Source organism: Eumetopias jubatus, unplaced genomic scaffold, assembly GCF_037043125.1.
Source record: "Eumetopias jubatus isolate StellerSeaLion01/CBP00866 unplaced genomic scaffold, mEumJub1_p1.0 scaffold_7, whole genome shotgun sequence".
NCBI classification, from domain to species: domain Eukaryota; kingdom Metazoa; phylum Chordata; class Mammalia; order Carnivora; family Otariidae; genus Eumetopias; species Eumetopias jubatus.
Window position 1 is genome coordinate 36347812 of NW_028274813.1, and position 26723 is coordinate 36374534.

The 26723-nt window shown below is 39.7% G+C and overlaps 1 protein-coding gene across 1 annotated transcript in view; it reads right to left on the reverse strand.

Moving 5' to 3' along the window:
• SYNE2 (spectrin repeat containing nuclear envelope protein 2) overlaps nt 1-26723 on the reverse strand; it is a 261213-nt gene that overhangs the window by 103837 nt on the left and 130653 nt on the right. The window contains exons 52-62 of the mRNA XM_028101704.2: nt 26278-26446; nt 23814-23969; nt 21270-21410; nt 19264-19446; nt 18359-18496; nt 11948-12133; nt 8160-8282; nt 6794-6976; nt 4267-4398; nt 910-1104; nt 241-315 (exon numbers count right to left, since the gene is read on the reverse strand). Of these exons, the coding sequence (XP_027957505.2) occupies nt 241-315; nt 910-1104; nt 4267-4398; nt 6794-6976; nt 8160-8282; nt 11948-12133; nt 18359-18496; nt 19264-19446; nt 21270-21410; nt 23814-23969; nt 26278-26446 (1681 nt within the window). The remainder of the gene's footprint in view (nt 1-240; nt 316-909; nt 1105-4266; nt 4399-6793; nt 6977-8159; nt 8283-11947; nt 12134-18358; nt 18497-19263; nt 19447-21269; nt 21411-23813; nt 23970-26277; nt 26447-26723) is intronic.

Here is a 26723-nt window from a genome sequence, read left to right on the forward strand (position 1 = left end):
CTTCTCCCTTATGCTAACAAGTGCGTCTGAATTACATTTCTCCCGCTTGGGCTTGAAGTCGATTTAGATGCACTTAACGTTAATAATGCAGGAGAACGGCTTCAATCACCCTTATAAAACATCGGCATTAAATTTTAAAATCCTTGTGTTTCTATTCATTTTAAGAGCTTCCCATTGAACTGAACTTCTTTTAGAGATTTCAGTTCTCACGCAATGTAATGAGAAAATCATGTTCCTTACTTCACTCTTCAGGGAGCTCTCTTCCACCTCTTCCGTGAGCGCTGGCAGGAAAGACATGGCACTGCTTTTGTTCATCTGAAAGGCACAGCACAAACGCTTGTAGCCAGTTTGCTGTCCAACATCCCCGGGATCCTGGCCCGGCTGTGCCTTGATGTAGCTAATTGTTTACTCATTTCATTCGAGCAGCCCACCCACCCACGCAGCATCTGGGTCTAATAACTTGCAGCTCATCCTGCCAAAGACCATGACTCCGTCAAATCTTACATCCCTTTTACCCGCACTGCTCCCTCCGGCCCCTCCTCCGACAGTTCAAAATGGGATCCACAGGTGCAGACCCCGAGTGGGCTGAGAGTGGGGCTGGGTCCATTTTTGACTTTGCACTGGGCTGACCGGTTACGATGAAGATCCTTCAGGGGTGGCTCCCACCCTCCTGCCCATGGAATTCCATACACCGCTCAAGGAACTCGGGCATAAGAATTCCAGGTTGAGTCCAGAACAGACACATCCCAAGGATTCATATTCCCTAGTGAACAACCTTAGGCAGATGGCTCCACTTTTAAAATTCCTAGAGGCCATCAACCTAGATGCCACAGGCTTTTCAGGTGACAAATAACACCAATTCAGTACTCCTGTGGGGAGTGGGACTAACTTGCCTAAAGTCCTACCCACCTTCCACTCAGAATCCCTCTCAGCTACTCCCTCCTCTTCCAACGCTCCGGTTGATGGCATTTCTTGTTCTGATGTTTGCTGGTCTTGCTGTAAATGCTGGTGAAGGGTTAGGAGGGCAGCCTTCAGGTCCACCAGCAGGTTCTCCTTCTTCTGGTTCAAACTCAGAATCTGCTTTTCCATACCTTTGATGTCTCCCTGTGCAGAAAGAGTGTTCGCATTGCTGTGAGCCCTCTGCCTGCCCTCAGGAGCTTGCATCATTTGGTATAAGGGGTGATGAGTGTTTTACGCTATCTGATGTGCAGAGCCAGGAGTGAATGTCTAGGACGGTAGAGCTCCTCCTGATCCTGGCTGCAGTTCCAAATGACCTGGTGAGGGTTTATAAGCTCCCCTTATAGGATGACTTAGCTTCACCGGACACTTGGTCCATCAATTCTCTGGGGGTCAAGCTAAGGCTCAGAGATTTGTCACAAGCTCTGTGGGGGACTGTGGTGTGCAGCCAGGGCTGGGAGCCACCACTCTGGTGGCAACAGGACTGACAGCCAGAATCCACAGGGTCAGGGCCTGGGAAGTTTCCCAGGACATTTGTAAGCAGACCAACATTCGGGAACCACTCAGAAAAAACAAGGTGAGAAACCTCACACTTCCCTGACGGCTTCTGAAGCCGTCTTTACTATTACTGAATTCATTTATTTTTTTCTCACAAAGTTTCCTACAAAATGGGAATAAACAAGCAAAGAGAGGGAGCATGAAGTGTAACTTACCATGGGAATGATGGACACGTGATTCCAAGTTTTATAACATTACTTTAAAAATGTGTATGACTGGTGGGTGGGAATAAAATGTCTTCTATATGGCAGAAGGGCCCTTGCCCACTGTCCGTCTAAGACAAATATAGAATTACAGAATCCTAGATTTGGAGGACATAGCAGGTGTCTAATCGAACATCCTCCTCTCTTAACCCCCCTGAAAGGCATCATTCCACCTCTGCCTGAGCCTTGCGGTGAGTGCTGCATCAGAAGACAACCTGCTCCTTATCAGCAAACCTTCCCATACTGGGATTTTTGTTTCTAATATATTCCTCAAACCCCTGTTCATTTGTTCATTTGTTCCTTCCTTCTTTCTTCCCATTCATCAATCCGTCCATCCTACAGACATTCACAGAATCATTCCCTTTCTTACAGAGAAGCCTACCATGTCTCCGCATATAAGTGGGAGTTCCAAGGTCCAGGGAGGAATTTTCCAGGGCTGCAGCTAGCCAGTGACAGAGCACAGACCCTGACTCCCTGACGCCCACCTCCACAGCCCCTCTGCTACTGCACACATTCTGACACCAATAACCCTATTCTGCCTGAAGCAAAACTTCCCGCAATTGCTTTGGGAAATGAGAACTAAAGTAAATAGGAGTCGGCAGTGCTGTGTGTCCGTTTTCAATAAACATTAAACTTCAGAGTTAAAATGCCTCCCAACAGACCTAATATGCCAGTCATCAGAATAACCCTAAGAGAAACAGAGCAGTTTGCACAGCAACCTTGTAGAGGCACAGTAGGGCACAGAGCAGCTGTTCTCAAAGTGGCATCTACAGAACCCCTGGGGGTTCCCACTCTGTGAGGTCAAGATCGTTTTCATAATAATACTAAAATGTTCACTATAGGATGATGCAAAAGGAATGGTGGGTAAAACTGCTTGCACTTCATATGAATCAAGGCAGGGACATCAACTATATTAGTTACTAGATTCTTCACTATCATGTGCTCAACTGTAAAAAAAAAAAAGCCAGTTTTGCTTAAGAATATTTTTTTTAAGAATATTCTTGATAAAGAACATGCACTTTTAATATTCTGTGTGACAAGGTGGAAAGTACGCATAAAGCACTTCTACTGTATGCCAAAGTATGATGATGGAGGAAAAGCTCTGTGTGGTTATTTAAGTTTTGAGCTGAACTACCCATTTTTTTCATAAAATGCTATTTTCACTTAGAAAAATACAGCTGCTAAGCTAGACAAATATAGAAATACTAACAGATTTTTCTGAAAGGATAAATGTTAATATTAACAAGTGTGAATTTTTTTAATATCAACTACTGAAATGTTGACATATCTGGAGGATCTGTGTGACTGGTGAAACAAAATTTTCCAAACGATCAAGCATGACAACATAAAACCATGCACAGTTAGAAGATCTATTCAAAGTACAAATAGGCCAATGGGTCTTAATGCAAGAGCATGAAAGTTCATTGACATGGCTTTGGATTCCATTTAACAGCAAACCTGTGAGTAACTTCTACTTGTTGGAGTTTAGTTTCAAAGAATGTCCACAGTTTTTCAAAAACGTTATTAAAATATTCCTTTCTTTTCCAAGTACATCTTGTTGAGAGGTTGGGTTGTTTTTAAATACTTCAAACACAACTACATACCTCAACAGATGGAATGCAGAAGCAGATGAGAATCTAGTTGTCTTCTACCAAGCCAGACATTTAAGAGATTTGCAAGAATGTAAAACAAGGTCACTCCCCTCACTGCATTTGCTTTTGGAAACTGTAACTTCTTCCATAAAAATATGTTATTTCTATCAATATGTAATGGGTTTGTTATTTTAAAATAAGCTAAATTATTTTTACATGTTTGAGTTTTCATTTCTCTCTATATCAGTAGATATGATTCATATAAACCAAAGCTCTTTGGGGTCCTCATATTTTTTAATGTGATGGGAAATTTAACAGATTTGCAATACTGAGTCTTTAATGTTGAGTCTGCCTTACCGAGTCCACCACCTAATAGGTGTGTCCCCTTAGACCCCTCTCTGTAAGTAATTTGCTTTAGACCTCACAGCTAGCAAGTGTCATAACCCGGTTTTGAATACAATGCTTGGCACACAATCAGGTTTGTTACAGAAATACTAATTCAAAAACAAAGACTAAATTAAAAAAAAAAAAAAAAGCCCTAGCAGTAGAGGGTTAATATGCACACCACTGTAACTGGGTCCACAGGATATTGCTAATTATGGCATATGGGAATACTACTTAGTGTATGAAACTCTTCATTACAACAGGGTTCAGGGTCTTTACCTGTAAAGCCCAGCCCGCCCACCCTGCCTGGCGCCTATCTCCGAAAGCGAGGTGGAAAATCAAGTTGTCCAAATATCCTGTGTTACATCAGCTTCTTCAGGGCAGAGCAAATTCAGACCTAAATGCACCTCTTTTATGAAATAGGAATGGAAAGTGAATATACACATAATATACCTTCAGTTGGAAGAGAGAAGGAGGAAACACACTGTACCATCCCAAAGGCTTCTAGACACCAATGGCTTAGTAAGCGATTGCTGAATGAACTACAGGGCAAATAAATTAAAGGGACATACCTGTACTTGTGTCAGGTTGGCAGCTTGGTCTGGTGACAGACGTTCATGGGAGAACTCAGCTGAATAATTATTTAAGATCTGCTTCAAATTTTCTATGTCTTCATTGCATTCATCGGTCTGTTTTATGACGATCTATAAAAGAGCCCCCCGCAAAGAAGAATCTTTGTCATAATCTAAGGACTAGATTCATGGATTACTTCCAACATCTATCCCCATCACAAGTTTCAATCAATTACAACAAATACACACCCACATAGGCTGCAATAGAAAATGGAAGCCTAAATAGAGAGAGCAACGTTCATAGCTGGCACCTGACTTTCTTGCTCTACTAGATGCCAGGACACCTCGGGCAGTGCTTGGAGTACAAGCATAATAAGGTATGCCTTTGCCCTTAAGTCTGGTGGGCTTATTCTGGGAAGCATTTTATGGCATGTTAACATAAAGTTGCCAAGTTTTATGAAACTACTGATATGTCATACATGCTCTTTTAATGCATGCTCGATGTGATGCTTTCCACATAGAAAGGTGACATTACTGATTCAGAGCAGAAAGGGCATGTGGAATGACAGATGATAAATTTTTCCATTCCAGCCACATCCTCACCCGGTAGCCCTTGGGATCAGTGATGTACATTTTATAAGTAAGAGGTTGAGGGTTCAAGAGCAGTCTGAGCTGGCAGGAGGAAAAGGCAAAATTCACCAGAACAACACATTGAATCTAGCATTAGGGAAGTAGTGAAGCTCAAACCTATTTGTGGACTAAGCTGTATGATCAAAGTATGATAGAAAGATAAAGTATATATATATAAAAAAGATAAAGTATGCTACACAATGAAACAAAATGCCTTTTAAAACTTCAAAGTTTCTGGCCAACATAGAATTCTTCCTTGTATTTTCTTTAATATTTAATCATAATTTTAGCTGTGGGCTGGAAATAAATAACTAGGTTCACTGCACACACCTGTTCCCCAACCCTCTATAATGAGCTACATTCTATTACCCACTGCCCTCCCCAAAGTAATTTATCTTGTTTTCCACGATGAGGGCACTTACAATATCCAAAATAGAAATTAAAAGAAATGTACCATATTCTAATGATTTTCATTACCACTGGCTTACTTAATTTTGAAATATATGAGATGACATCTGATTTCCACTTACATAATAACATGGAAAATTTAAGCAGCAAAGTTTGAAACCTAACTTGGCACAAAATATAATTTCTTCTATTTCCCCCTTCTCATCCTGTGAAGAAGCCACTTTAAAGCATAGTTACAACTGTTATTTTCTTTTCCTGACCAGGAAACCAATAAAGCACACAAACACAAAAAAAGATTAAAAAGAATAGATCAAATTTTATCTGTTTTCTTCTCTTTATCATATTAAAAAGTAGTACACAGAGTGCCTGATCTTTTTTCTCCCTATGGTCGTTAGGAAATGACATCTGCTGATCAGTAGCCAGGACAGAGAGATTCTATGAGCTAAGACTCAAACCAGAGGTTACAATATCTTCAAATCTTAGGAGGACACAGAGTAGCCAGCTAAATGGGAATGAAATTAAAGAGGGACAACGAGCAGCTTTCTCCCCTACAGTGAGGTGGTGGTTGGGAAAGAGGGGAAAAAATAACCTTTCTCCTACCCCAACCCATCTAATAAGGAAAAACCAGTTGGTGGTGGGAGGCTGGGGTGGGACCTACCAATAGAGTTGAAAAGTCTGTGGAATTTAAGGCTCTTTCAGCAGCTTTCTGTTCTGGTGAAAGTGGTTGTTAATCGAGGAATGCAAACCAAAGAAAAATGTAATTTCTATCTAATAATGATTTCTGACCTGGGCCTGGAGATCAATCAAAACATAAGAATTAAAAAAAAAAAAAAAACCCTCTGGGGAGAGGCTGAAAGATGCTATCAGTTAGAAGGAAGAGACCCTGATATGGAAAATGAATGATACCAGGAGTCTAAAAACTCAAAATCTTGTCTTATTTGCACACAAATTAATCTGGACACAAGCTAACTCAGTGGTCTTTCAGCAAGTCATCTAACCTTCTGACTCTTGTCTCCTTTTGTGTAAAAATAAGGGTAGCAAGGTGCCAACTCTATCTGTACCACAAGTTGGAGAGTAAAATGAGATGGATTAATAGGAAAGTGACTGAGATGTATAGAGAGATTATTATGGTGCTGGTTACTGTAAGGGTCTCAGGAGATTGTACCACTCAGGTTCGAATCTCTCCCCACAGCATTTACTCGTGGAGTTGTTCAATAATCGTAGGATGGAATCAAACAGATCATAACTATGCTTTAGTGCTTTCGACTGAACAGGAATAAGAACTGATAATTTGAGCAATAAGATACTCTCTTTTATCAAATGTCACCTCCTGGATAATAATACTGGAAGAGACCAAGAGGAATCAACAAGGCAGCATCTAACAGTCATGGGACTCTCACTGACCCAGCCATTAAAACCGAAAACAAAACCAGCTTTTGCCAAACACTTTAAGCCTATAAGTTGTCTGTCATCATCATAAACTGCTCACCTTTAATAATTCATTTTGTTCCTGAGTCACATTTTCCAACAGTTTTATGTCTTGTAAAAGCTGATTTGTCCGCTGAAACACAGGTAGAGGTTTCATTCCTGTCTGGGGCCACCGCAGTTCCACTTGGTAAGACATGAGTTCAGCAATGGCTTTCTTCATGGGACGGATGTTTTCAAGTATGACCTTAATTTCATCAGAGAAGCATGGTACATAAATGAAAAGAAATGGCCACTGCTGAGTCTGTTCAAAGTTAAAATACTGTATGATTTAGACTAATCTATAGTTTTGATTTTTAAAGCATTTCCCTGGCTCAGACTGAAAAGAACTCTCAGATCACTTGTGACTGGATGGCTGAAGGTCTCAGGAAAGAAGGCCCGAGGCAAGAGCAACCCATCAGTGTCTGCATTTGGACCACTCTTGCCTTCCTTCTCTCCCCCCCCCCCCACTGCCTTCCTTCTCTGCCCCCCCCCCCACTCCCTCTCTGCAGAACTGGTGCTTTGCTTTGTGTCACCAGGCAGTGAGCTGTCCAAGGGCAAATACTACCTCTGACGTTCAGAGCCACTGTGCCTAGCATGGGGCCTCCCACAGGAAGCTCTCAAAAAATGCTTCTTGAACAGTCCTGCCAAATTTCCAAGTCCCAAAAATATAATTATATTTTGGTTGAATGACATCTGCTCCACCAAGATCTGGATTTATATAATCCTAGGAAGTAGGTATCAGAACTTCCATGTCACAGTACGTTAATTGGGTGCACAGAAGTTAGGAGACCCAGAGGAGGTCAGACTGTAAAAGGCAGAACTGGGAGTAGAGTCCAGGCCTGCCTGATTCCCAAGCACAGGCTCCTAACCGCTAAGCTGACAGGGAATCAAGTCTGTATGCTGTTTAATATGTCCCAGATCCCATGCTAGGGGCTCTGTATACACCGTAATTGTCCAGTACAATCACTACAATACCAATGTGCAGATACGAAAGAGAATCCAAGAAATGTTAACTAATTGCTCAAAGTCACATGGCCCGTTAGCAGTGCAGTTGGTCTAGAACCCAGTCCTCTTGACCTAGAGGCTCAAGCTCTTGAACTATTAAGCACCGAGAATTGACATGAAGGCAAAACTCCCAAACTCTGAAGTTTTCAGAAGAAAAAACAAAACAAAACAAAACAAAACCTATAGGAAAATTATCTTTTTACAGGTAGTACTGTATGATCTAAAACATGATATTTATTGTCATTCCTATCTATTTCCCAACTTTATTTTGCTATTATTCTAGCAAGACTAAGTACTATTTATCACATCATATTATTACATATTTAAAAATAAACACAAGTATTATAAGAAAATGTTTTTAATAATGATCCATGCTTCCTTACCTCCCCATGCTTAAGATGTTCTTCCGGTGAAAAATCAAATATTTCTTTTGATAAGAGGATAGCTCTGATTTTTGAAACTTTTTTCTCTATTGATTTTACTTCAGTTTCTATAGCAACCACATCCTAGAATTTCAGAAACAAAAACTCTCATACAGTATATACTGTCTGTTAATAATCTATAAAACACAATTTATCGCTATGTATTCTATTCTCCTATTTAATAACAAATGCCACTTATACCTCTTAAAAATTAACCAAGTCTATCTTCAACAAATGGTGTTGGGAAAACTGGACAGCTGCATGCAAAAGAATGAAACTGGACCACATCCTTATAACATACACAAAAATAAAATGGATTAAAGACCTAAATGTGAAATATGAAACCATAAAAATCCTAGAGGAGAACAAGGCAGTGACTTCTTTGACACTGGCCATAACATCTCTCTAGATATGTCTCTGGAGGCAAGGGAAACAAAAGCAAAAATAAACAACTGGGTCTACATCAAGATAAAAAGCTTCTGCACAGCAAAAGAAACAATCAACAAACCTAAAAGGCATCCTATGGAATGGGAGAAATTATGTGCAAATGACATATCCAATAAAGGGTTACTACCCAAAATATACAAAGAACTTATACAGTTCAACACCAAAAAATCCAAATAATCCAATTAAAAATGGGAAGAAGACGTGAACAGACATTTCACCAAAGAAGACATACAGATGGCCAACAGACACATGAAAAGATGCTCAACGTCACTCATCATCAGGGAAATGTAAATCAAAACCACAATGAGATATCACCTCACACCTGTCAAAATGGCTAAAGTAAAAAACACAAGATACAAGTGTTGACAAGCATGTGGAGAGAAAGGAAATGTGTGCTGTTGGTGGGAATGCAAACTGGTGCAGCCACTGTGGAAAACAGTCTGGAGGATCCTCAAAAAGTTAAAAATGGAATTACCATGTGATCCAGTAATTCCACTACTGGTAAAGAATACAAAAACACTAATTTGAAGAGATACAGCACCCCTATGTTTATTGCAGCATTATTTACAATAGACTAATTATGGAAGCAACCTAAGTGTCCATAGATAGATGAGTGGATAAAGAAGATGTGGGGTATATATAAATAATGGGATATTACTTAGCCATAAAAAAGAATGAAATCTTGTCATTTACAACAGATGGATGGACCTAGAGAGTATAATGCTAAGTGAAATAAGTCAGCGAAAGACAAATACCGTATGATTTCACTCATATGTGGAACTTAGGAAACAAAACAAATGAATAGAGAAAAAGAAGAAACAAAGCAAAAAACAGACTCTTAACTATAGAGAACAAATTGATGGTTATCAGAGGGAAGGTGGGTGGGGGATGGGTGAAATAGGTGAAGGGGTTTAAGAGTACACTTATTGTGATGAGCACCGAGTAACGTACAGAACTGTTGAATCACTATATTGTATATCTGAAACTAACATAACACTGTATGTTAACTATACAGGAATAAAAAAAAAAACTAACAAAGCATACATAGATGTTGACTGCTTTCTTTCTTTCTTTTTTATTTATTTGAGAGAGAGAGTGAGCAAGAGAGAGCACAAGCAGGGTGAAGGGCAGAGGGAGAAGCAGACTCCCCGCTGAGCAGGGAGCCTGACGTGGGACTTGATCCCGGGACTCCAGGACCATGACCTGAGCCGAAGGCAGACGCCCAACTGACTGAGCCAGCCAGGCACCCTGCTGATTGCTTTCAATAAAAAGGTCATTCTATTAATAGCATACCACACTATAAAGCATTGTTTATACCTTGTTGAGTTAAAACTTTTCATAAGGCCAATTTTTAATTATTTACACCATGAGATCAAAAGTATTATGCATCTGAATCAATTTTTTAAAGTTTTTTTGTATTTTTAGTAACTTCTATATCTAACATGGGGCTCAAACTCATGACCTCGAGATCAAGAATTGGATGCTGTCCCAACCGAGCCAGCCAGGCACCCCTGAATCAATTTTTAAGTAAATTCTCAGTATCTACAAACTCTTTAGATTTATCTTTGGAATCTGACACTTAAATACAAGTGGGTCTAACGTTTAAGAAAATTCTATCACTTTATGTAAAATGATAAAGTCACCCTTGGAAAACAAACACAAAAGGAGCTGGAAAAATTGACAGGGTTTTCTTGCCAATACCCTAATGAACTATTGTTATGCAGAGTCACTGAATTACTTTATAACATCCTCAGATTAATTTATAAGCAATAGATCACTTGTCTAGTAGTTATTCTCTCATCAATGTCAACTTCCAGGACGTAGCCAAGCACCTTACAGCGAAAATGCTGCAGTGTGTGCCATAAACCTACACACGGGCTATAAATCCCACATATAGAAGAATACGTGCTGTAAAACCATAAATGGGTGAATACAGGCTACAAACCCTTCATATTGAAGTCCACTTGCACTGTAAGAAGGCCTTCAGACCTTTACTTAAGAGCTCAATGCAGAGGGGTGCCTGGGTGACTCAGTTGGTTAAGCATCTACCTTAAGCTCAGGTCATGATCCCAGGGTCCGGGATCGAGTCCCACATCAGGCTCCCTGTTCAGTGGGGAGTCTGCTTCTCCCTCTGCCTCTATCCCTGGCTGATGCTCTCTCTCTGTCTCTCAAATGAATAAATAAAATCTTAAAAAAAAAAAAAAAAGAGCTCAATGCAGAGAGACACTGTAGCAACCAACCAAAAGGTACAGCTAATAATGAAGGGGATAGGAAAAACTACATAGAAATAGACTGAGGGTTTCAAACTCAGTTTGGAGCCATTTAATATCAGATAAACATAACTTTATAAGCAAATGAAACAATAAGTATAGCAACTTTGTAGTGATATCTCCAAGTTAGGAAGGAAAGTTAAATTATATTGGAATTATTTTTTTGAATCTTATATTGAAAAAGATATAAGAAAACATATATCTCTTGGAGTAATTTCTATCAAAAATTGTAAAAGCATTTAAAAACCTTGGAATAAGCTTCAATAACCAAGAATGTTTAATAATGATTATTCCCTGAAGTTACATAAGTGTGATGGAGGGAATGTAACTGAGAAACAAAAAGTAAATAATTAAGACTAATTGTACCTGCCTTTGCTATGTGACTTCATCCTTAAGTAAATGCCTCACATGTTTCAAACTAAATAAACGAAATTATTTAAAAATCCTGTGGCTGCCATACAGCAGCCCCTCAGTAAATATTTGCTATTGGTGAATAAAAACTTGGGAGGTACAACTTCCTCTTCGCTAATCTGTGCTTTTGTATCAACAATATTGCCTCTCTGACAAGAACAAGTGAGTTTCTCTGATCAGGATTCTTTCCTTTAAATAGACCACTTCTGGACTGAGAATGGGGATATGTACCATGGGCTGCAAATTAAAGTAAAATATAATTCAAGAAATAAGAACATAGGGGCACCTGTGTGGTTCAGTCGGTTAAGCATCTGACTCCTGGTTTCGGCTCAGGTCATGATCTCAGAGTTGTGAGATTGAGTCCCGTGCCAGGCTCCTTGCTCAGCATGGAGTCTGCTTGAGATTCTCTGCCTCTCCCTCCCTCTCTGCCCCTCCCCCCACTTGCTCACCCTCTCTAAAATAAATAAAATCTTAAAAAAAAAAAGAAATAACATAAATGAAAAATGTACCAGACCAACGTCTTCATATAATTAGGAGTTGATTATCAGCAGTATAACTCTAATTTACTAAATGAAATATAAATTAAAAATAAGAAATCACATCTTTATAGTGCCAACTTACATCAGCCACCCGCTGAATCTGTGGAAGGCTTTCCATGATTTTTTGTTGTAAAGCTGCTACTTGACGACTTAACTCTTGTACAGACTGTGCTAAATCATTGGTTTCAAAAATTACTGACAAGTCTTCTAGATCCGTGAAAACTGAATGCAAAAGATTGTGTTTCTGTTCTGAATCTTCCAAAGCCATCTACTCAGTGGAAAACAAGGGAAAAAAGAGAGAACATCAAGATACTGAAACAAGTTGATTAAAATTTAAATCAGAGAAAATTTTGTAATTATGTATCGTGATGTACTGTGATGATTTCACAATACATACAAATATCAAATCGTTACATTGTACACCTCAAACTCATATAATGTATGTCAATTATACCTTAGTAAGAAAAATGTAAATCAAGGGCGCCTAGGTGGTGAGCCACCTGGTTCTCCCTCTCCCTCTGCCCTGCTCATTGTCTCTCTCTCAAATAAATAAAATCTTTAAAAAAAATAACACGTTCTTCATACTTTTAAAAAAATGTAAACCAGAGAAATTTTAAATTTGTCTCAGTACTTCAAACTCCTATTCATATCATTTCTTTTTTATTTGAATAAAGATTGTATTTATTTATTTGACAGAGAGCAGGAGAGCGAGAGAAAGCACAAGCAGGGGGAGCAGCAGAGGGAGAGGAAGATGCAGACTCCCCACTAAGCAGGGAGCCTGACTCAGGGCTCGATCCCAGGACCCTGGGATCATGACCAGAGCCGGAGGCAGATGCTTAACCGACTGAGCCACCCAGGCGCCCCCAGCAACACTGGGTGACTTTAGAGCATCTCCAGCAGCTATTTTATACCATGTAACCCTGCTCCTCCAGCCAACGGTAACAGAACCAGGAACACCTGACCTGTAGTCCATCCCTCTGTAATTTGAAAGTGAAAAACCTCCATTTTTATAATTTCTCAGACATTCCTCCTTATATAATTTCTTTCTTTTTCTTTTAACAATTAGAATGTATTAACTTTCAAACTTAACATTTCAAAGTATCTCAGCCACCAACTGGAAATGTTCAACCTGCTCATGTAGTCTTGAGGTAATTCCATAAAACATAATAAGGTATGAGAAAGGACATTTGCTTAATTCAATTAGAATTCTAGTCATAAGTCTAAAACATATTAGGTTATTCAGAATTTATATTGTCCTTATTCAAAATACTAGAAGAAGAAAACTTTATGGAAAACAAACCTTAAAACCAATACTTTTTTACCAATAATACTATTTATAATAGCATTATGAACAAAATACTTAGGGATAAATTCGACAATCTATGTGTAAGACCTGTACACTGAAGATTATTAAACACTGCTGAGAGAAATTAAAAAAAAAACAAAACAAAAAGATACATCATGTTCCTGGATTGGAATAGTCAATATGGTTAAGATGTCAATTCTTGCCAAACTGATCAACAGATTTAATGCAATCCACTCAAAATTCCAATAGGCCTGTGTCTAATGACAAACTGATTCCGAAACGCATATGGAACCGCCAAAGACCCAGATTAGCCAAAACAAATTTGAAAAAGAACTAGTTGTAGAATTTATGGGACCTGGTTTCATGACCTACTATAAAGCTATAGTAATCCAGACTGTGTCACATCAATGAAAGGACACACAGATCAGCAGAACAGAAGGGAAAACCTAGAATTAGACCCACATTGATTTTCAACAAGGCAGGTGGTTTTATTTTTTTTTTAATTTTTTTTTAAGATCTTATTTATTTATTTGACAGAGAAAGACACAGCGAGAGAAGGAACACAAGCAGGGGGAGTGGGAGAGGGAGAAGCAGGGTCCCCACCGAGCAGGGAGCCGGACATGAGGCTCAATCCCAGGACCCTGGGATCATGACCCAAGCGGAAGGCAGATGCTTAAGGACTGAGCCACCCAGGCGCCCCAAGGCAATTGATTTTAAATAAGGCACCAAAGTAATTCAATGGTGAGTCTTTTCAACAAATGGTGCTGGAACACTCAGAACCCATAGAAAAAAATGAACCTTCATACCATATTCAAAAACAAACTTGAAACTGATCTTAGAGTTAAAACTATAAAATTTCTAGAAGAAAAGACAGGAGGAGACCCTTGTGACCCTGGGTTAGGTAAAGATTCCTTAGATACAACACAAAAGGCTAAGCCATAAAAGAAAAATATTGATAAATTGGACTCCATCAAATACCTAACATTTGCTCTCTGAAAGACAAGACTGAGAATGAAAAGGCAAGCCACAGACCAGGAGAATATTTGTAAATCATATATCTGATAAAGGATTGGTTTTTAGAATATTTTATAGATAACATTTACAATTCAATAATAGAAAGACAAACAGCCCAATTAAAAAATTCAACAGACATATCACAAAGGAAGTATACAAATGACAAACACATAAGTAAATTACATTCAAATAAGTAGTTACTCATTAAGAAAGGCCATTTAAACCACCCCATGAGATACCACCACGTATCACTAGAATGGCTAAAATTTAAAAGACAGATAATATCAAGTGCAGATGAGAATATGGAGCAATTAGAACTCACATGGTCAGCGGGCTGAAAATGGTCCAGCCATTTTGGAAACAATTTGACAGTTTCTTATTCAGTTAAATACTTACTATAAAAGCCAGCAATCATACTCCTAGGTATTTACCAAATGATATGACATGAAGACATATATCCACACAAAGATCTGTATATGAACGTTCACAGCAGCTTTGCTCACAGTAGCCTGTGATGGGGAGCTCCTAAGTGGAACCTCCTAATCCCCACCTCCTGATATCCATGGCCTTATAATCAGCTCCTTTGAAGATAGGCTGGGCTTACTGATTTACTTGCTTATTTACTATTGGCTTTACTGATTTACTTACTGAGATGTCACTTCCAAGATCAAGTTATAAAAAGACTTGTTTTTGTCCTGGGGGCTCCCTCTTTTAGACTGTTCATAGTGAGGAAAGTCAGCTACCATGCCATGAGGCAGCCTTGTGGCGGAGGGCCACATGTCTGCACACGGAAGTACATCTTCTGAGGCCTGCGAATAGCCAAGTGAATGACCTTGGAAGTGCATCCTGTCTTTTCCCTCACCCAAACTAAGGCTTGACTGCATTCTTGAGACCTTGAGCCAGAGGCACTCAGCTAAGCCAGGCCTGAATTCCTGACCCACAGAAACGGAGATAATCAATGTTTATTGTCTTAAGCTGCTAACCTAGCACAGGCCCAAACTTTAAACAAGCCAAAAGTCCGTTAACTGGTGAAGGGATAAACATATTGCATATTTCCATAAATGGGACACTACTCACCAAGCTAAAGAATGAACTATCTATAAACATTAACAACCCGGGTGAATCTTGAAAACATTATGCCAAGTAAAAGAAGTCAGGTATAAAAGGTGTATATTGTATGATTCTATTTATAGGACTTTGTGGAAAAAGCCAAACTATATTAATAGAAAACAATGAGTGAGTGATTCATAGGGCTAAAGATCGGTGAAAGGGGACTGACTGCAGGAGACAGAGGAAAGTTTTTGCGGTGACGGAGATGTCCTTTATATTGATGGTGGTGGTGGTTACACAACTGTATACCTTCAACAAAACTCGAGTTGCACACTTAAAATAGGTGTATTTTGGCGCACCTGGTGGGCTTAGTTGGTAGCGCATGCAACTCTTAGTCTTGGGGTCATGAGTTCAAGCCCTACATTGGGTATAGAGTTTACTTTAAAATATCTATCTATATATGTATGTACATATATATACACACATATATGATGTATTTTACTATATGTAAATTATACCTCGATGAAATTTATTAAAAAATGAGTTGTTTTTCTATTTTTACAATGACAATTTATGTCTCAACGATTCTTAATTACAACAGCAGTCTTTCTAGAATCATCTTTGGGTTATAAAAACCTATTTTAACAAATACAATCCAGGTAGAAGGTTATAGTGCAATTAAAACAGAAATCTTGGGACGCCTGGGTGGCTCAGTCGGTTAAGCATCTGCCTTTGGCTCAAGTCATGATCCCAGGGTCCTGGGATGGAGTACCACATTGCGCTCTTTGCTCAGGTGGGAGCTGCTTCTCCCTCTGCCCCTCCCCCCCCATGCTCGTGCTCTCTCTCTCTCTCTCTGACAAATAAATACAATCTTTTTAAAAAAACCAATGCCAGATGCCTGGGTGGCTCAGTTGGTTGAGCAGCTGCCTTCGGCTCAGGTCGTGATCCTGGGGTCCTGGGATCGAGCCCCAATCGGGAGCCCGCTTCTCCCTCTGCCTCTCCCTCTCCTGCTGCTCTGCCTACTTGTGCTCTCTCTCTCTTTCTCTCTGTCAAATAAATAAATAAAATCTTTAAAAAAAAAATCAATGCCTGGTAATGCTAGAAAAATAGAAAAGGATATCTTAAAAATAGGACAACTATTTTCAAAATAGGAAAAAATGGAAATTTCACATATAACTAGTTGTTTGAGACTTATTTTCCATTGGAGGATTTATGAGGATGCCTTCTGAGGTAAATCAACCTCCCTTTGTACCTACTTCCTCTAGCTCATAAACTAGAGTTCCACTAAGTTCTAGTTCATAAACGAAGGCCAGCAAATTAGGATGTTCCGAACAGTTTAAGAGATACTTCTACACATTACATTTGTGTCAGTAGAAGGTAGCAAAAGTATAGATGCTTTTGCCTGAGTTCACTCTTTTTTTAAAGATTCCATTCATTTATTTGACAGAGAGCGAGAGAGCATGAGCAGGGGCAGTGGCAGAGGGAGAGGGAGAACCAGGCTCCCCCTGAGCAGAGAAGCCCAACGTGGGGCTCAATCCCAGGACCCTGATAACATGACCTGAGCTGAAGGCAGATACTTAACTGACTGAGCCACCCAGGCACCTCTTGAGTTCACTCTTGACAAAAAATTTTTTTAACTCAGAACAAGCATCTGAGGAAAAGAGTATTAATTCCTCTTTTCTGTCTTTGCAAACTCCTTGAAAATGGTGAAAAATACAGGCAACTTAAAATAAAAGTGGACATGCTATGGGGACATGGAAAGCCAGCCCAAAAGGTGGGGGCAGAAATCACAGGCAAGGGGAAGAAAGAAACAAGTGGCTGAAAGGCGGCATCTTTACAACGGTTACCACAAGGCAAACCACAGGGCAAAAGGGGCCAACAAATCTCACACATCAGGGAGGTATGAAGTCAGCTGTTCTCTTGGGAACATACTGTGCTAGTTTAAAGATATAAAAAGGAGCTGGATCGACGTTGAGGTCTGATTATTCTAAAAATTGTGATAGAATAAACCTTTTCCTAAGAGATTCTTTCTTGGGGTTGAATAATATGAGAGAAGGAAATACTCCTTCACAGTAAAACTTAAGCCAATACTTGGCATCTCGAAGAACTCTTGTAGTCATGGCCCCAGGTAAGAAAATACCCTCATTTGTTTGGTCTTTGTAAGCTAGCATGGAGACATCGGACACCAAAAACGGCAGAATGTTTGTAATCACGGCATGCTGTAACTGGAAGGAACTATGGATTAGTTTTCTAATGTTGTGTAACTAATTGCCACAAATTTCGTGGCTTAAAATAAAACAAATGTATTATCTCCTATTTTCCATGGCTCAAGAGTACAGGCGTAGCTTAGGAGGGTCCTTGGCTATCAAAGGCTACCACAAGGCTGCTATCAAGGTGCCATATGGAGCATAGGTTTCTCTTCCAAGTTCACTTAGGTTGTCGGGAGGATTCAGTCGTAGGGCCGAGATCTCAGTTTTCCTGCTGGCTACTGACTGGGGGAGTCAGCTTCTCTCTTCTTTAGAAGCACTCTCAGCTTCTAAATCTAAAGGCTGCCCAAGGGTCCTAGCCCCATGGCCCTCCCCTAATATCGCAGCTTACTTCATCAAGCCAGCGGGAGAACTCTCCAGTGTGCTCTCAGGGAGTCTTATAATCACATAACCATGATTAATCATTTATTCAAGGGACTGACTAACCCATTACCTGAGCCATATACTGTAACCTAATTAACAGAGTGGCTAATTCATCACACACTCGCCTATCCCTGCCTGCGCTCAACAGGACGGGGTTATACAGTTGTGTACATCAGCGGACAGCAATACTGGGAGCCGTCTTAGAATTCTGTTGACCAAAACCAACACCAATCACTGCAACATTCTCTCTTCACAGATAGAGGAAACCAAGGCCCACGGAGGAAAACAATAATTACCCAAAGAGGGACAGAAAACTAGATCCTGTCTCTGTCTGAGCCTGCCACTCTTCCAAGCTTCCTTCTACCATCTGGCATGGTTGAAGATAAGGCGGTTTTTCAGGAAAGAAGGGGGAAAAAGCACCACAACAGTCAGCTAGACCATGAACCATTATGTATATTCTGGGACCCTCAGGGAACGCGGAAAGAACACTTACCTGAAGGGTGCTGGCGTGCTGACTCAGTGCCTTTGAAGAATCATAGTCAGAAGGATTGGCCAGCAAACGGCCAGTATTTTCTATCCAAGCCTCAGTACTCCTCAAAAGGTCGTGGTATTCCTCCATCTTAACTGTGGCCTGTGAAAGAGAGGCTGTAGTAAAGAGTATGACACCTTCTCCTTGAGTCAAAGGAGTCCTGAATGAAGAATTTGTTACTGCCAATCAGGCCATGCCTGGGGGGACTCGCCCACCCCCTCCAGGTTTTGACCTTTCTAACGTTTAAGACAAATAATCCTGACCATACATGGAAAGGACTTAAGAAGTTCTACCCTAATGCTCTGGGTCTCAGTAACAGTTCCCAGATAGCCTTGCAACTCGTCTGGTTCCCATTTTATGCTTCATTCTCAAAACTGGATTTGAGTTTTGTCCTCCTATACGGGGCCTTTTCCTCTAATATCCCAGTTTGTCTGGGACTAGGCTCCTGCCTCGTTCTTGCTAGATCACATGTACAACTCATCCACCAAGACCCCTACTTGGAAAGATGGGAGGCAGTGTCTTGTTCCTAAATGACATTCTTTCTCATGGCTGGCTCCCCTCAGGGATTCTTGAGATTGCCTGTCGGAAATGCCCATGACCTACTGGGAAGCCCCATGCTCAGACGGATTCCTGCAGCAGTCTGGCTTCTGGATACTTGCTTCCGCCTGTCCAGTCAGACTTCCTGCTGGTGTCAGCAGTGAAATCTATCCTCCCGGTGCCCACCTGAACCTGTCGTGTGGCTCTAACTTCAGAACCTTAAACTGGCAATTGAAGAGAAACTGGCTGTCTCTGAATATCTATTTTCATTTTGTTTCAAAGCCTTCTCAATACCACAAGCTAAGGGTAGTTATCACGTGTTACTGTCATACCTTATTTAACTGTGAGGTTCTAGATTCCGCTCTCTGTGAGACTTGCTGATACTGCTGGAAAGGAATCATCAAGTTATCCATCCATTCTTGAGCCTGTCCTGGATGCTGTTCAACAATGTCCTGCACTTCAGAATCCAGCTCATTTAGCTTGGAACGCCAGAGGTCTAGCTCGTCCCACATTTTCTGGAGAAGGAAATCATAGTCACTTTGAATGCAGAGGTCCTGACTCGTGTTAATTCCTAGTTTTTGCACTGTATTTGCACTCGTGAATGCTACCAAAACATCACAGGCACGCTATTTCACTTATGCCCAGAAACCACTTGTGACCTAAATTGAAAAACACCTTTTCTGAGATCTCTTCGTCTAACTGTATTCATTTCAGGTACAGAATTAACTGCAAGGGTGCAGACAGACCTGGACATTTCCAGAGACAAATGACACCAAACAAGGTCAATATAAGGGTGATGAGGTAACATTATGTTATACCCGAATCTTTTTGGACCATACATATGTGTGTGTGTGTATTTAATCTAGAAAACAATTTCATTAAATGTAAAAATAGGGGTGTGTGGGTGGCTCAGTTGGTTTTAGCTCAGGTCTTGATCTCAGGGTCTTGAGTTCAAGCCCACATTGGGCTCCACATTGGGCATGGAGCCTACTTTAAAAAAAAAAAAAGTATAAAAATAAAACTAACAAAAAGTTTTGACTTAGGACTAATGCAGTGGGAAAAAAATTTACTGACTGCTTTTGGCTTTAAGAATCCAACAGATTGGATTCAAACCTGGACTTGTATGGACAGAGAAACTCTCAAAGGTAAAATATTTAATTCTTATTTAATATTTGCTTAAGACCCAAATTTTTAGAAATAGGAAAAATATACTGGTTGAATTAGGTTCCTCTACTTATTAAGACTTAAGGGGCGCCTGGGTGGCTCAGTCGTTAAGCGTCTGCCTTCAGCTCAGGTCATGATCCCAAGGGTCCTGGGATCGAGCCCTGGCATCGGGCTCCCTGCTCTGTGGGAAGCCTGCTTCTCCCTCTCCCACTCCCCCTGCTTGTGTTCCCTCTCTCACTGTCTCTCTCTGTCAAATAAACAAATAAAATCTTAAGGAAAAAAAGAAAGAATCAAGATTTTGTCCAATGGTGAGGCATATTCTAACCTATTTTTAAAAGTCTCCATTCATATAAAATTCTTCCTTAAAATGTAAATTAGAGTAAGACTGCTTTCCACATGCTGAAGTTTACTAGGGAGTTAATGGTAGAAAATCATGCTTATATACAGTTTTACCTGACACTTGATTTCCTAAGATATTTTACAAGGGAAATAAATTTGGAATTTCTATTTTCCTGTTTCCCCTTGTAGTCTAAAGAAAAGTTGTTAATTCTATTCAAATCCTATTGAAATATATTGTTTAATCAAATACATTTCAGAAATGTTCTGTATTATATTTCCCATGTTAATACACCTTAGAAAAGAAAGACTCCAAGAAATGCTCATAGAAACATGTTAGCTTTGTTTTTTATATTTGATATTTATATATAATATTTTTTATATCAGTCTTCCCAGGATAAGGTCTTTACTCTCCTTGACTTGTGAAAAGGCTAGTTCACAACTGCAGGCTCTCAGGGGTTCAGGCATATTCCCACCATGGGAAAACTGAGAACAGCTCTAGGGGAGCCTGGATGGCTCAGTCAGTTAAGTGTACGACACTTGGTTTCGGCTCAGGTCATGATCTCAGGGTTGTGAGGTTCTGCGCTTGGCAGGGAGCCTGCTTGGGAGTCTCTCCCTCTCTCTCCCTCTGCCCCCCCCCGCCCAAAACCAACAACTGAGAACAGTTCTTAAGTGCAACTTCCTCCACCAAGCCTCCGCAAGGGGACACTCAGTAAGGTGGACCCTGTGGATTTGGATTAGGATCTCTGTGCTTTGGATTCATCCCACAGAGCACACCCTGAGGACCGAGGAACAGCAGGAACACCGGATGCAGAGGGCAATTCAAGGAGGATGTTACCTTTTGAATTTCTTGAGCTTTTTCAATGTTTTTGCTTTTCTGCTGCAGCATCTTTTCAACACTGTGAAGCCCATTGTTAATTTCGTCTATTTTCCTACTCATTGTATATGAGGGTGAACTTTTCAAAACTTCACTGCTAATCTGTTACAATGAAAGAAAGACACATTCGGCTCACAGATGTCTTCAATACTCTAGCCACAGGTTCAGGTGGCAAAATGGATAGTCACACTGTTAGACAACTTTACTTATAAAAAGTCTTTTAAAGGCTAGGGGGAACATCCCAAACCCTACTAGCTAGTATGTTAATGAGAGGGTAGATTAGCAGACTAGGAAATGGTGCCTGTGCTCATTTGACCTTATAAATCCAATCTAAAAAAAAGGAAAATAAAATCAACAAACAAAAATTTGTTGAATGTAATCCACAGCATGTACTACAGATCTGTGTGGAGTATCCCCAAACTACTGAGTGTACTGTCTGAGACATACCCCAATGGAGCAAATGATATGAAAAAATTCAATGGGGATAAGTTGTTCATTATACAGTCTCTCATTTTATGAGAAAGACCTCTGCACAGAACTGTTTTCAATAAAACCTAACTTATTCTTAAGCTGACTTAAAAAAATGTAATTCCCACCGTAATATTCATTTGGGTGAAATAACCTAAAACTCGCTCTTCCTTGAGAATGCACAAAGCTTAGTTTTTCTCTGTGTGAATGTTTCTAGTATTATGTTTTCACAGCAATCAGAAATCTAGCTGCTGAAGAGTGTAATTTTTTTATCTGAATGATTTTCTTAAGAAAATAACTTGGGCTAGGAATGATAACAGATGAATGTTGACTATGTCATTTTTCAAATACCTGATTAGTTCTTGTTCTTGGTTTGTTTGTTTGTTTTTAAGGCTATGTTGATAAGGCTTTCTCCCAGCAGCTACTAAATAACCAAATAATACTTTATGCTTGCGTATAATCCTTTAACCCTTTTAAAAAACGACTATATCTGTATAACCATTAAGACTAAAACCTTTCAATGCAGATAGTACACAGATGCCAAAACTAAACACAGGCTAATTGACTCGCTTAAGGTCACGAATCAAGGCAGCCGTTGAACTTGTCCTGAGAAGCCCTGAGTCACCAGACTCTGGAGCCCAGGCTCTTTTTCACGTTTCAGGATGTTGATACTTTTATAAAATGTTTTTATTCCACAGACCAGAACGCAGTCGAGATTTTTAGGGAAAAAAATTAATCCTATGTTAGTTTTTAAATTGCTGTAATAGCTTTTTATTGCTATGTAACAAATTCCTACAAAGTGAAGTTTTCTGATACTTGGGGCAGTTACTCCCTTGGCAGAAAAGCGTATAATTTAGGTACATTAGGAGAGACCATGATTTAGGAAAAGTAAGCAGCCCTCCGAATTACACCAAATGGTTCTGAGTCTGCCTGGATCCTCCAAATACATCTAACAATAAAAATCAGTTGCTATTTGTTACAAACATACAAGTTACCATTGAAACTTTCAACCCCTAAATTTAAAATGGATTTTGATTATTCCCTTTGTTAGGGATTTTCACATGAAGTATTCATGGAAACAAATTTAGCTGCTCTCAAAACCTTTAATATTGTCTTAAAATCAATAGTGCATGATTCTTGAGAAAGTACCTCCTAACAGTTTTTCTTGTGTGTTAAATCAACAAAATTTCTTAGAAATGTGTATTAGGAGCTTACATGTTTTTTCATGGGTCAGATTTTCCTGAGAAATCTGTCAAAGAAGTTAACTGAGTTTGAAATACGATTTTTTGTGTGTGTGTTTGCATTTAAAATTTATTGTATTAAGTTAGAGGTACCCAAGATTTCAAAAAGCAATACAAACTATAGAAATGGTCCCTGAAAGCAATACAAAAATCCTTCTGTAGATGCTGGACGAAATAGAATTTTGTTCCGTTGGATGTAAGCTGCCTTTCTATAATCCAATAAATTTGTCTTGCTAACTCCTGGGTCTCCAGTACTATGAAACATTTCCCACTCTTTCTTCCAATCTTCAGATTCATCCATTCAGGGATAAAGATTTGCTCAGGTATGTTCCGTGAGAACTGTGTTACCACCATCAAAAAGATAGTGTGTGTTAAATGCTATTCCTAGTGAGTTGTGAAATTTATATTCTTATTGTCCTTGGTTGCAATTTCAAAACATTCACAGGGAATAAGTTTTAAAGCAAAGTATTATTCATGTCCAATATTTTAAAGTGATTCTCCAGTTTAAAAAAAAAAAAGCCAAGTAAAAGCTAATCTATAATTCTACTTTTAAACGCAAGAGAAGAAAAGCTAACCATCTTGACAACTAAAAATAAACACATTATCTAATTCTGTTATCTGTCACTTATTTAGAGCAATTTTATCTCCATATTCAATAGACAAAATTATCACTTACCTAAACTCTATAAAATAAAGTCATAGCTGAAATCAGGGCAAATAAAAATGGACATTACATGATCTTTTCTTTATACCCATTCAACTCATAAATAATAACACTAATACAAATGATTATTACCTTCTCATCTATGTCTTCTAAAGCTTTTCTGCATTCTTCCACCTGGGAGCCAATCTCTGCAGGGACTAGGGTGTACATTTCAGAATACTTGATTCGCAGTTTTTCCATAATATTCTCAAAAGTTAGCTTCCCTTTCTTAAAAATGCTTTGAAGCTCCTAAAATCATCAAGAGAGTTTCAAATAGGCACAGAAAGGGGAAAAAGTTTAACTCTAAAAGTGAAAGCAGCTTTCCAGCACATCCTTATGATTTAAATGAGCACACTTTGCATGACAAAGCCTCACTACTGATACAAGCCGATTAAGCCCGAGAGATCTGAGTTTGGTCAGATGATGCTTCCTAGTGTGTAAGAATTAAACTTGATACCTCTTCATAGTGTCAAACCATTGTCCTCAAAAGACATTACAACATCTCCTGCTTCTAAAGTACCTCTAGGATTTAACTATCTCTGTTGCAGTCTTGATCTAAAAAGCTCCAAGTAGCAAAAAAGTTTCAAAGAAGTTTTGTTGTTGTTGTTGTTATTAACTTGTTACCATTTCTGCTTCTTCCTACATTATCATCACAATGATTCAAGGCCACTAAAAGCCCTAGGCTTGAAGCACAAGTGTCTGCTTTCATGTAATTAGACAGCCCAGCAGAGCCGACTTCTTTCAAAGGGGAGGGTTCCAGTTCCCTGCAAAGAATGTGGGTTTTAGGAGATAAAAGAAACCTGAACAAATAGTCTATTGGCTGTGGCCTAGAAACAAAATCTGATCTACGTTCTCCTGCACTAATTATAAAGGAGAAACTCATTTGTTTGGGAAAGTTTCCCAAAGATCAAGTGGAAAAATACTTCTTGACTTTACTGTGGTTTTTTGGGGTTAGTTTTGTTTTTACAGTAGCTGTTCAGTAGCATTATTCGTGTTAATGGATTGAGTCACCGCACTGAAGAATGATTACAATTTGAATGACTCCATGATGTGTCACTGTTTTCTTTTTTTTAACCCTCAGTGAAAACAAATCTAGAGATGGAAAGTTAGAGAACAATGCCATTCAGACAAAGGTGGAGTTTGAAGTATAGTGCCATCCTGTTTTATCTAGACCTAGTCAGAGTATAGGTCTTCATTCAGAGCTACACACAGATAACTTCCCCATGGTGAGGGAGAGTAAGTTCCCTCTAACAACACTGAGCTCCGATTAACAACAGCGCGTTACACTGGAGTAAACTTCCAGTTGCCGGTTTTGCTTGTTACCGTTGGGCAGGAATCATTCTTAAAAAATGAGGTCCCAAATAACAGAGGAGGATGTGCACAGCCCTTGTGATAGTGCGATTTAAGAGATATATTTGGTTGTCATCCCTGGTTCCTGAACAGCTTCTAAGACCCTTGGAATTTCCTGGATAGGAGTAAGAGGAGTGTCTTTTGTTATTTATAACAAGCCCTTTTCAACCATACCTGAGTTTATGCTAATGAATGACTCTTGGGCCTCTAGAGAGATTCAGGATGGGGCCTGGTTGCCAGAGGAACCAATCATGTGATTAGAGGGTTGGAACGTTCAGCCCCAATTCCCAACCTCTAGGGTGGGGCGAAGAGCTGAAGGTTGAGTTAAATTATCAACAGCCAATGATTTAACCAATCGTGCCTCCATAATGGAACTACCATAAAAACCCCTGATCAGTGAGGTATGGAGAATCTGGAGTTGGTGCTGGGAAAGTGGTACACCCAGAGAGGGCCTGGACTACCCACTTACCTTGCTCCATGCATCTCTTTTATTGTTCATGCATCTCTCTTATTGGCTGATTCCCAGTTGTATCCTTTACCAGTAATAGTAAAGTGCTTTCCTGACTTCTATAAGCCATTCTAGTAAATTATTAAACCTGAGGAGGGGGTCATGGGAACCCCTGATCGATAGCGAGTCAGTCAGAATTACAGGAGGCCCAGGACTTGTGACTGGCTTCTGAAATGGGGGTGGTCTTGCGGAAGTGAGCCCTTAATCTTTGTGGTCTGTGCTAACTCCTGCTAGTTAGTGTTACTGTTGAACTGAATTGTAGGACACCTAGTTGGCTTCCAGAGACTTGGGGGAAAACCCCCACACATTTGGTGTCAAAAGTGTGGGGAGTAAAAACAGTTGCACCCTTGTCAGAGACAAATCATACATCCTACTTAAGTCAGTAGTCTAACACCCTACTCAATAATGCTCTGGGACCCCTGTTCACCAAACACACCTGAAAAGCCACTGAAAAAGGACTGCTGGGTCCAGACTGGCCTACCTCCCTGCTCTCAACTTTATTCTCTGCACTCTAGCCACAGTGATCTTTTATGACTTGGCCCACACCATGCCACAGGGCCTTTGCATGTGCTTTCCTCTCTCCTGGACCACTCCCTCCACTCTAGTCACAAAGTTACCTCTGCCCCAAGGACTCTGGATTCAAGATTGCAGACCTGTGTCGGCCACATTCACTGGTTCCTCACTTCATTCCTCACTTACCTCAAACTGTTCTGCCTTTTCTGGGTGGTCTTGTAATTCCATATTTTGAAAAGAAGTTGCAGTCTGTTGAAATAAATTCTTCAAAGTAATTATTTCTTTTGTGAAAGAATGTCTTTCTTGGATTTCATTCTCCATCAATTCCTTATTTTCTTGAGCTTTCTGAAAAAGCCTAACATACAACATCAAAATAAAATTGTGTCTCTATCCTGCTTTCTTGTGAGATAGTTTTATTTCAACAATTAACACAGTGTCTGCATAGTTCACAAAAGAAGATTTTTTTTCCTGAGCAAAAAGTACCAGTTTTCAATGATTTATTTACTACATATACAAACATATACCAAATTCTATCAATCAAAAACCTCTCTAAACTTCCATCTCAAAATATCCTCTTTTCACACTTTACATTCCAATTGCTCTCTCCATCCTACTTTCCTCCATGTGATCCT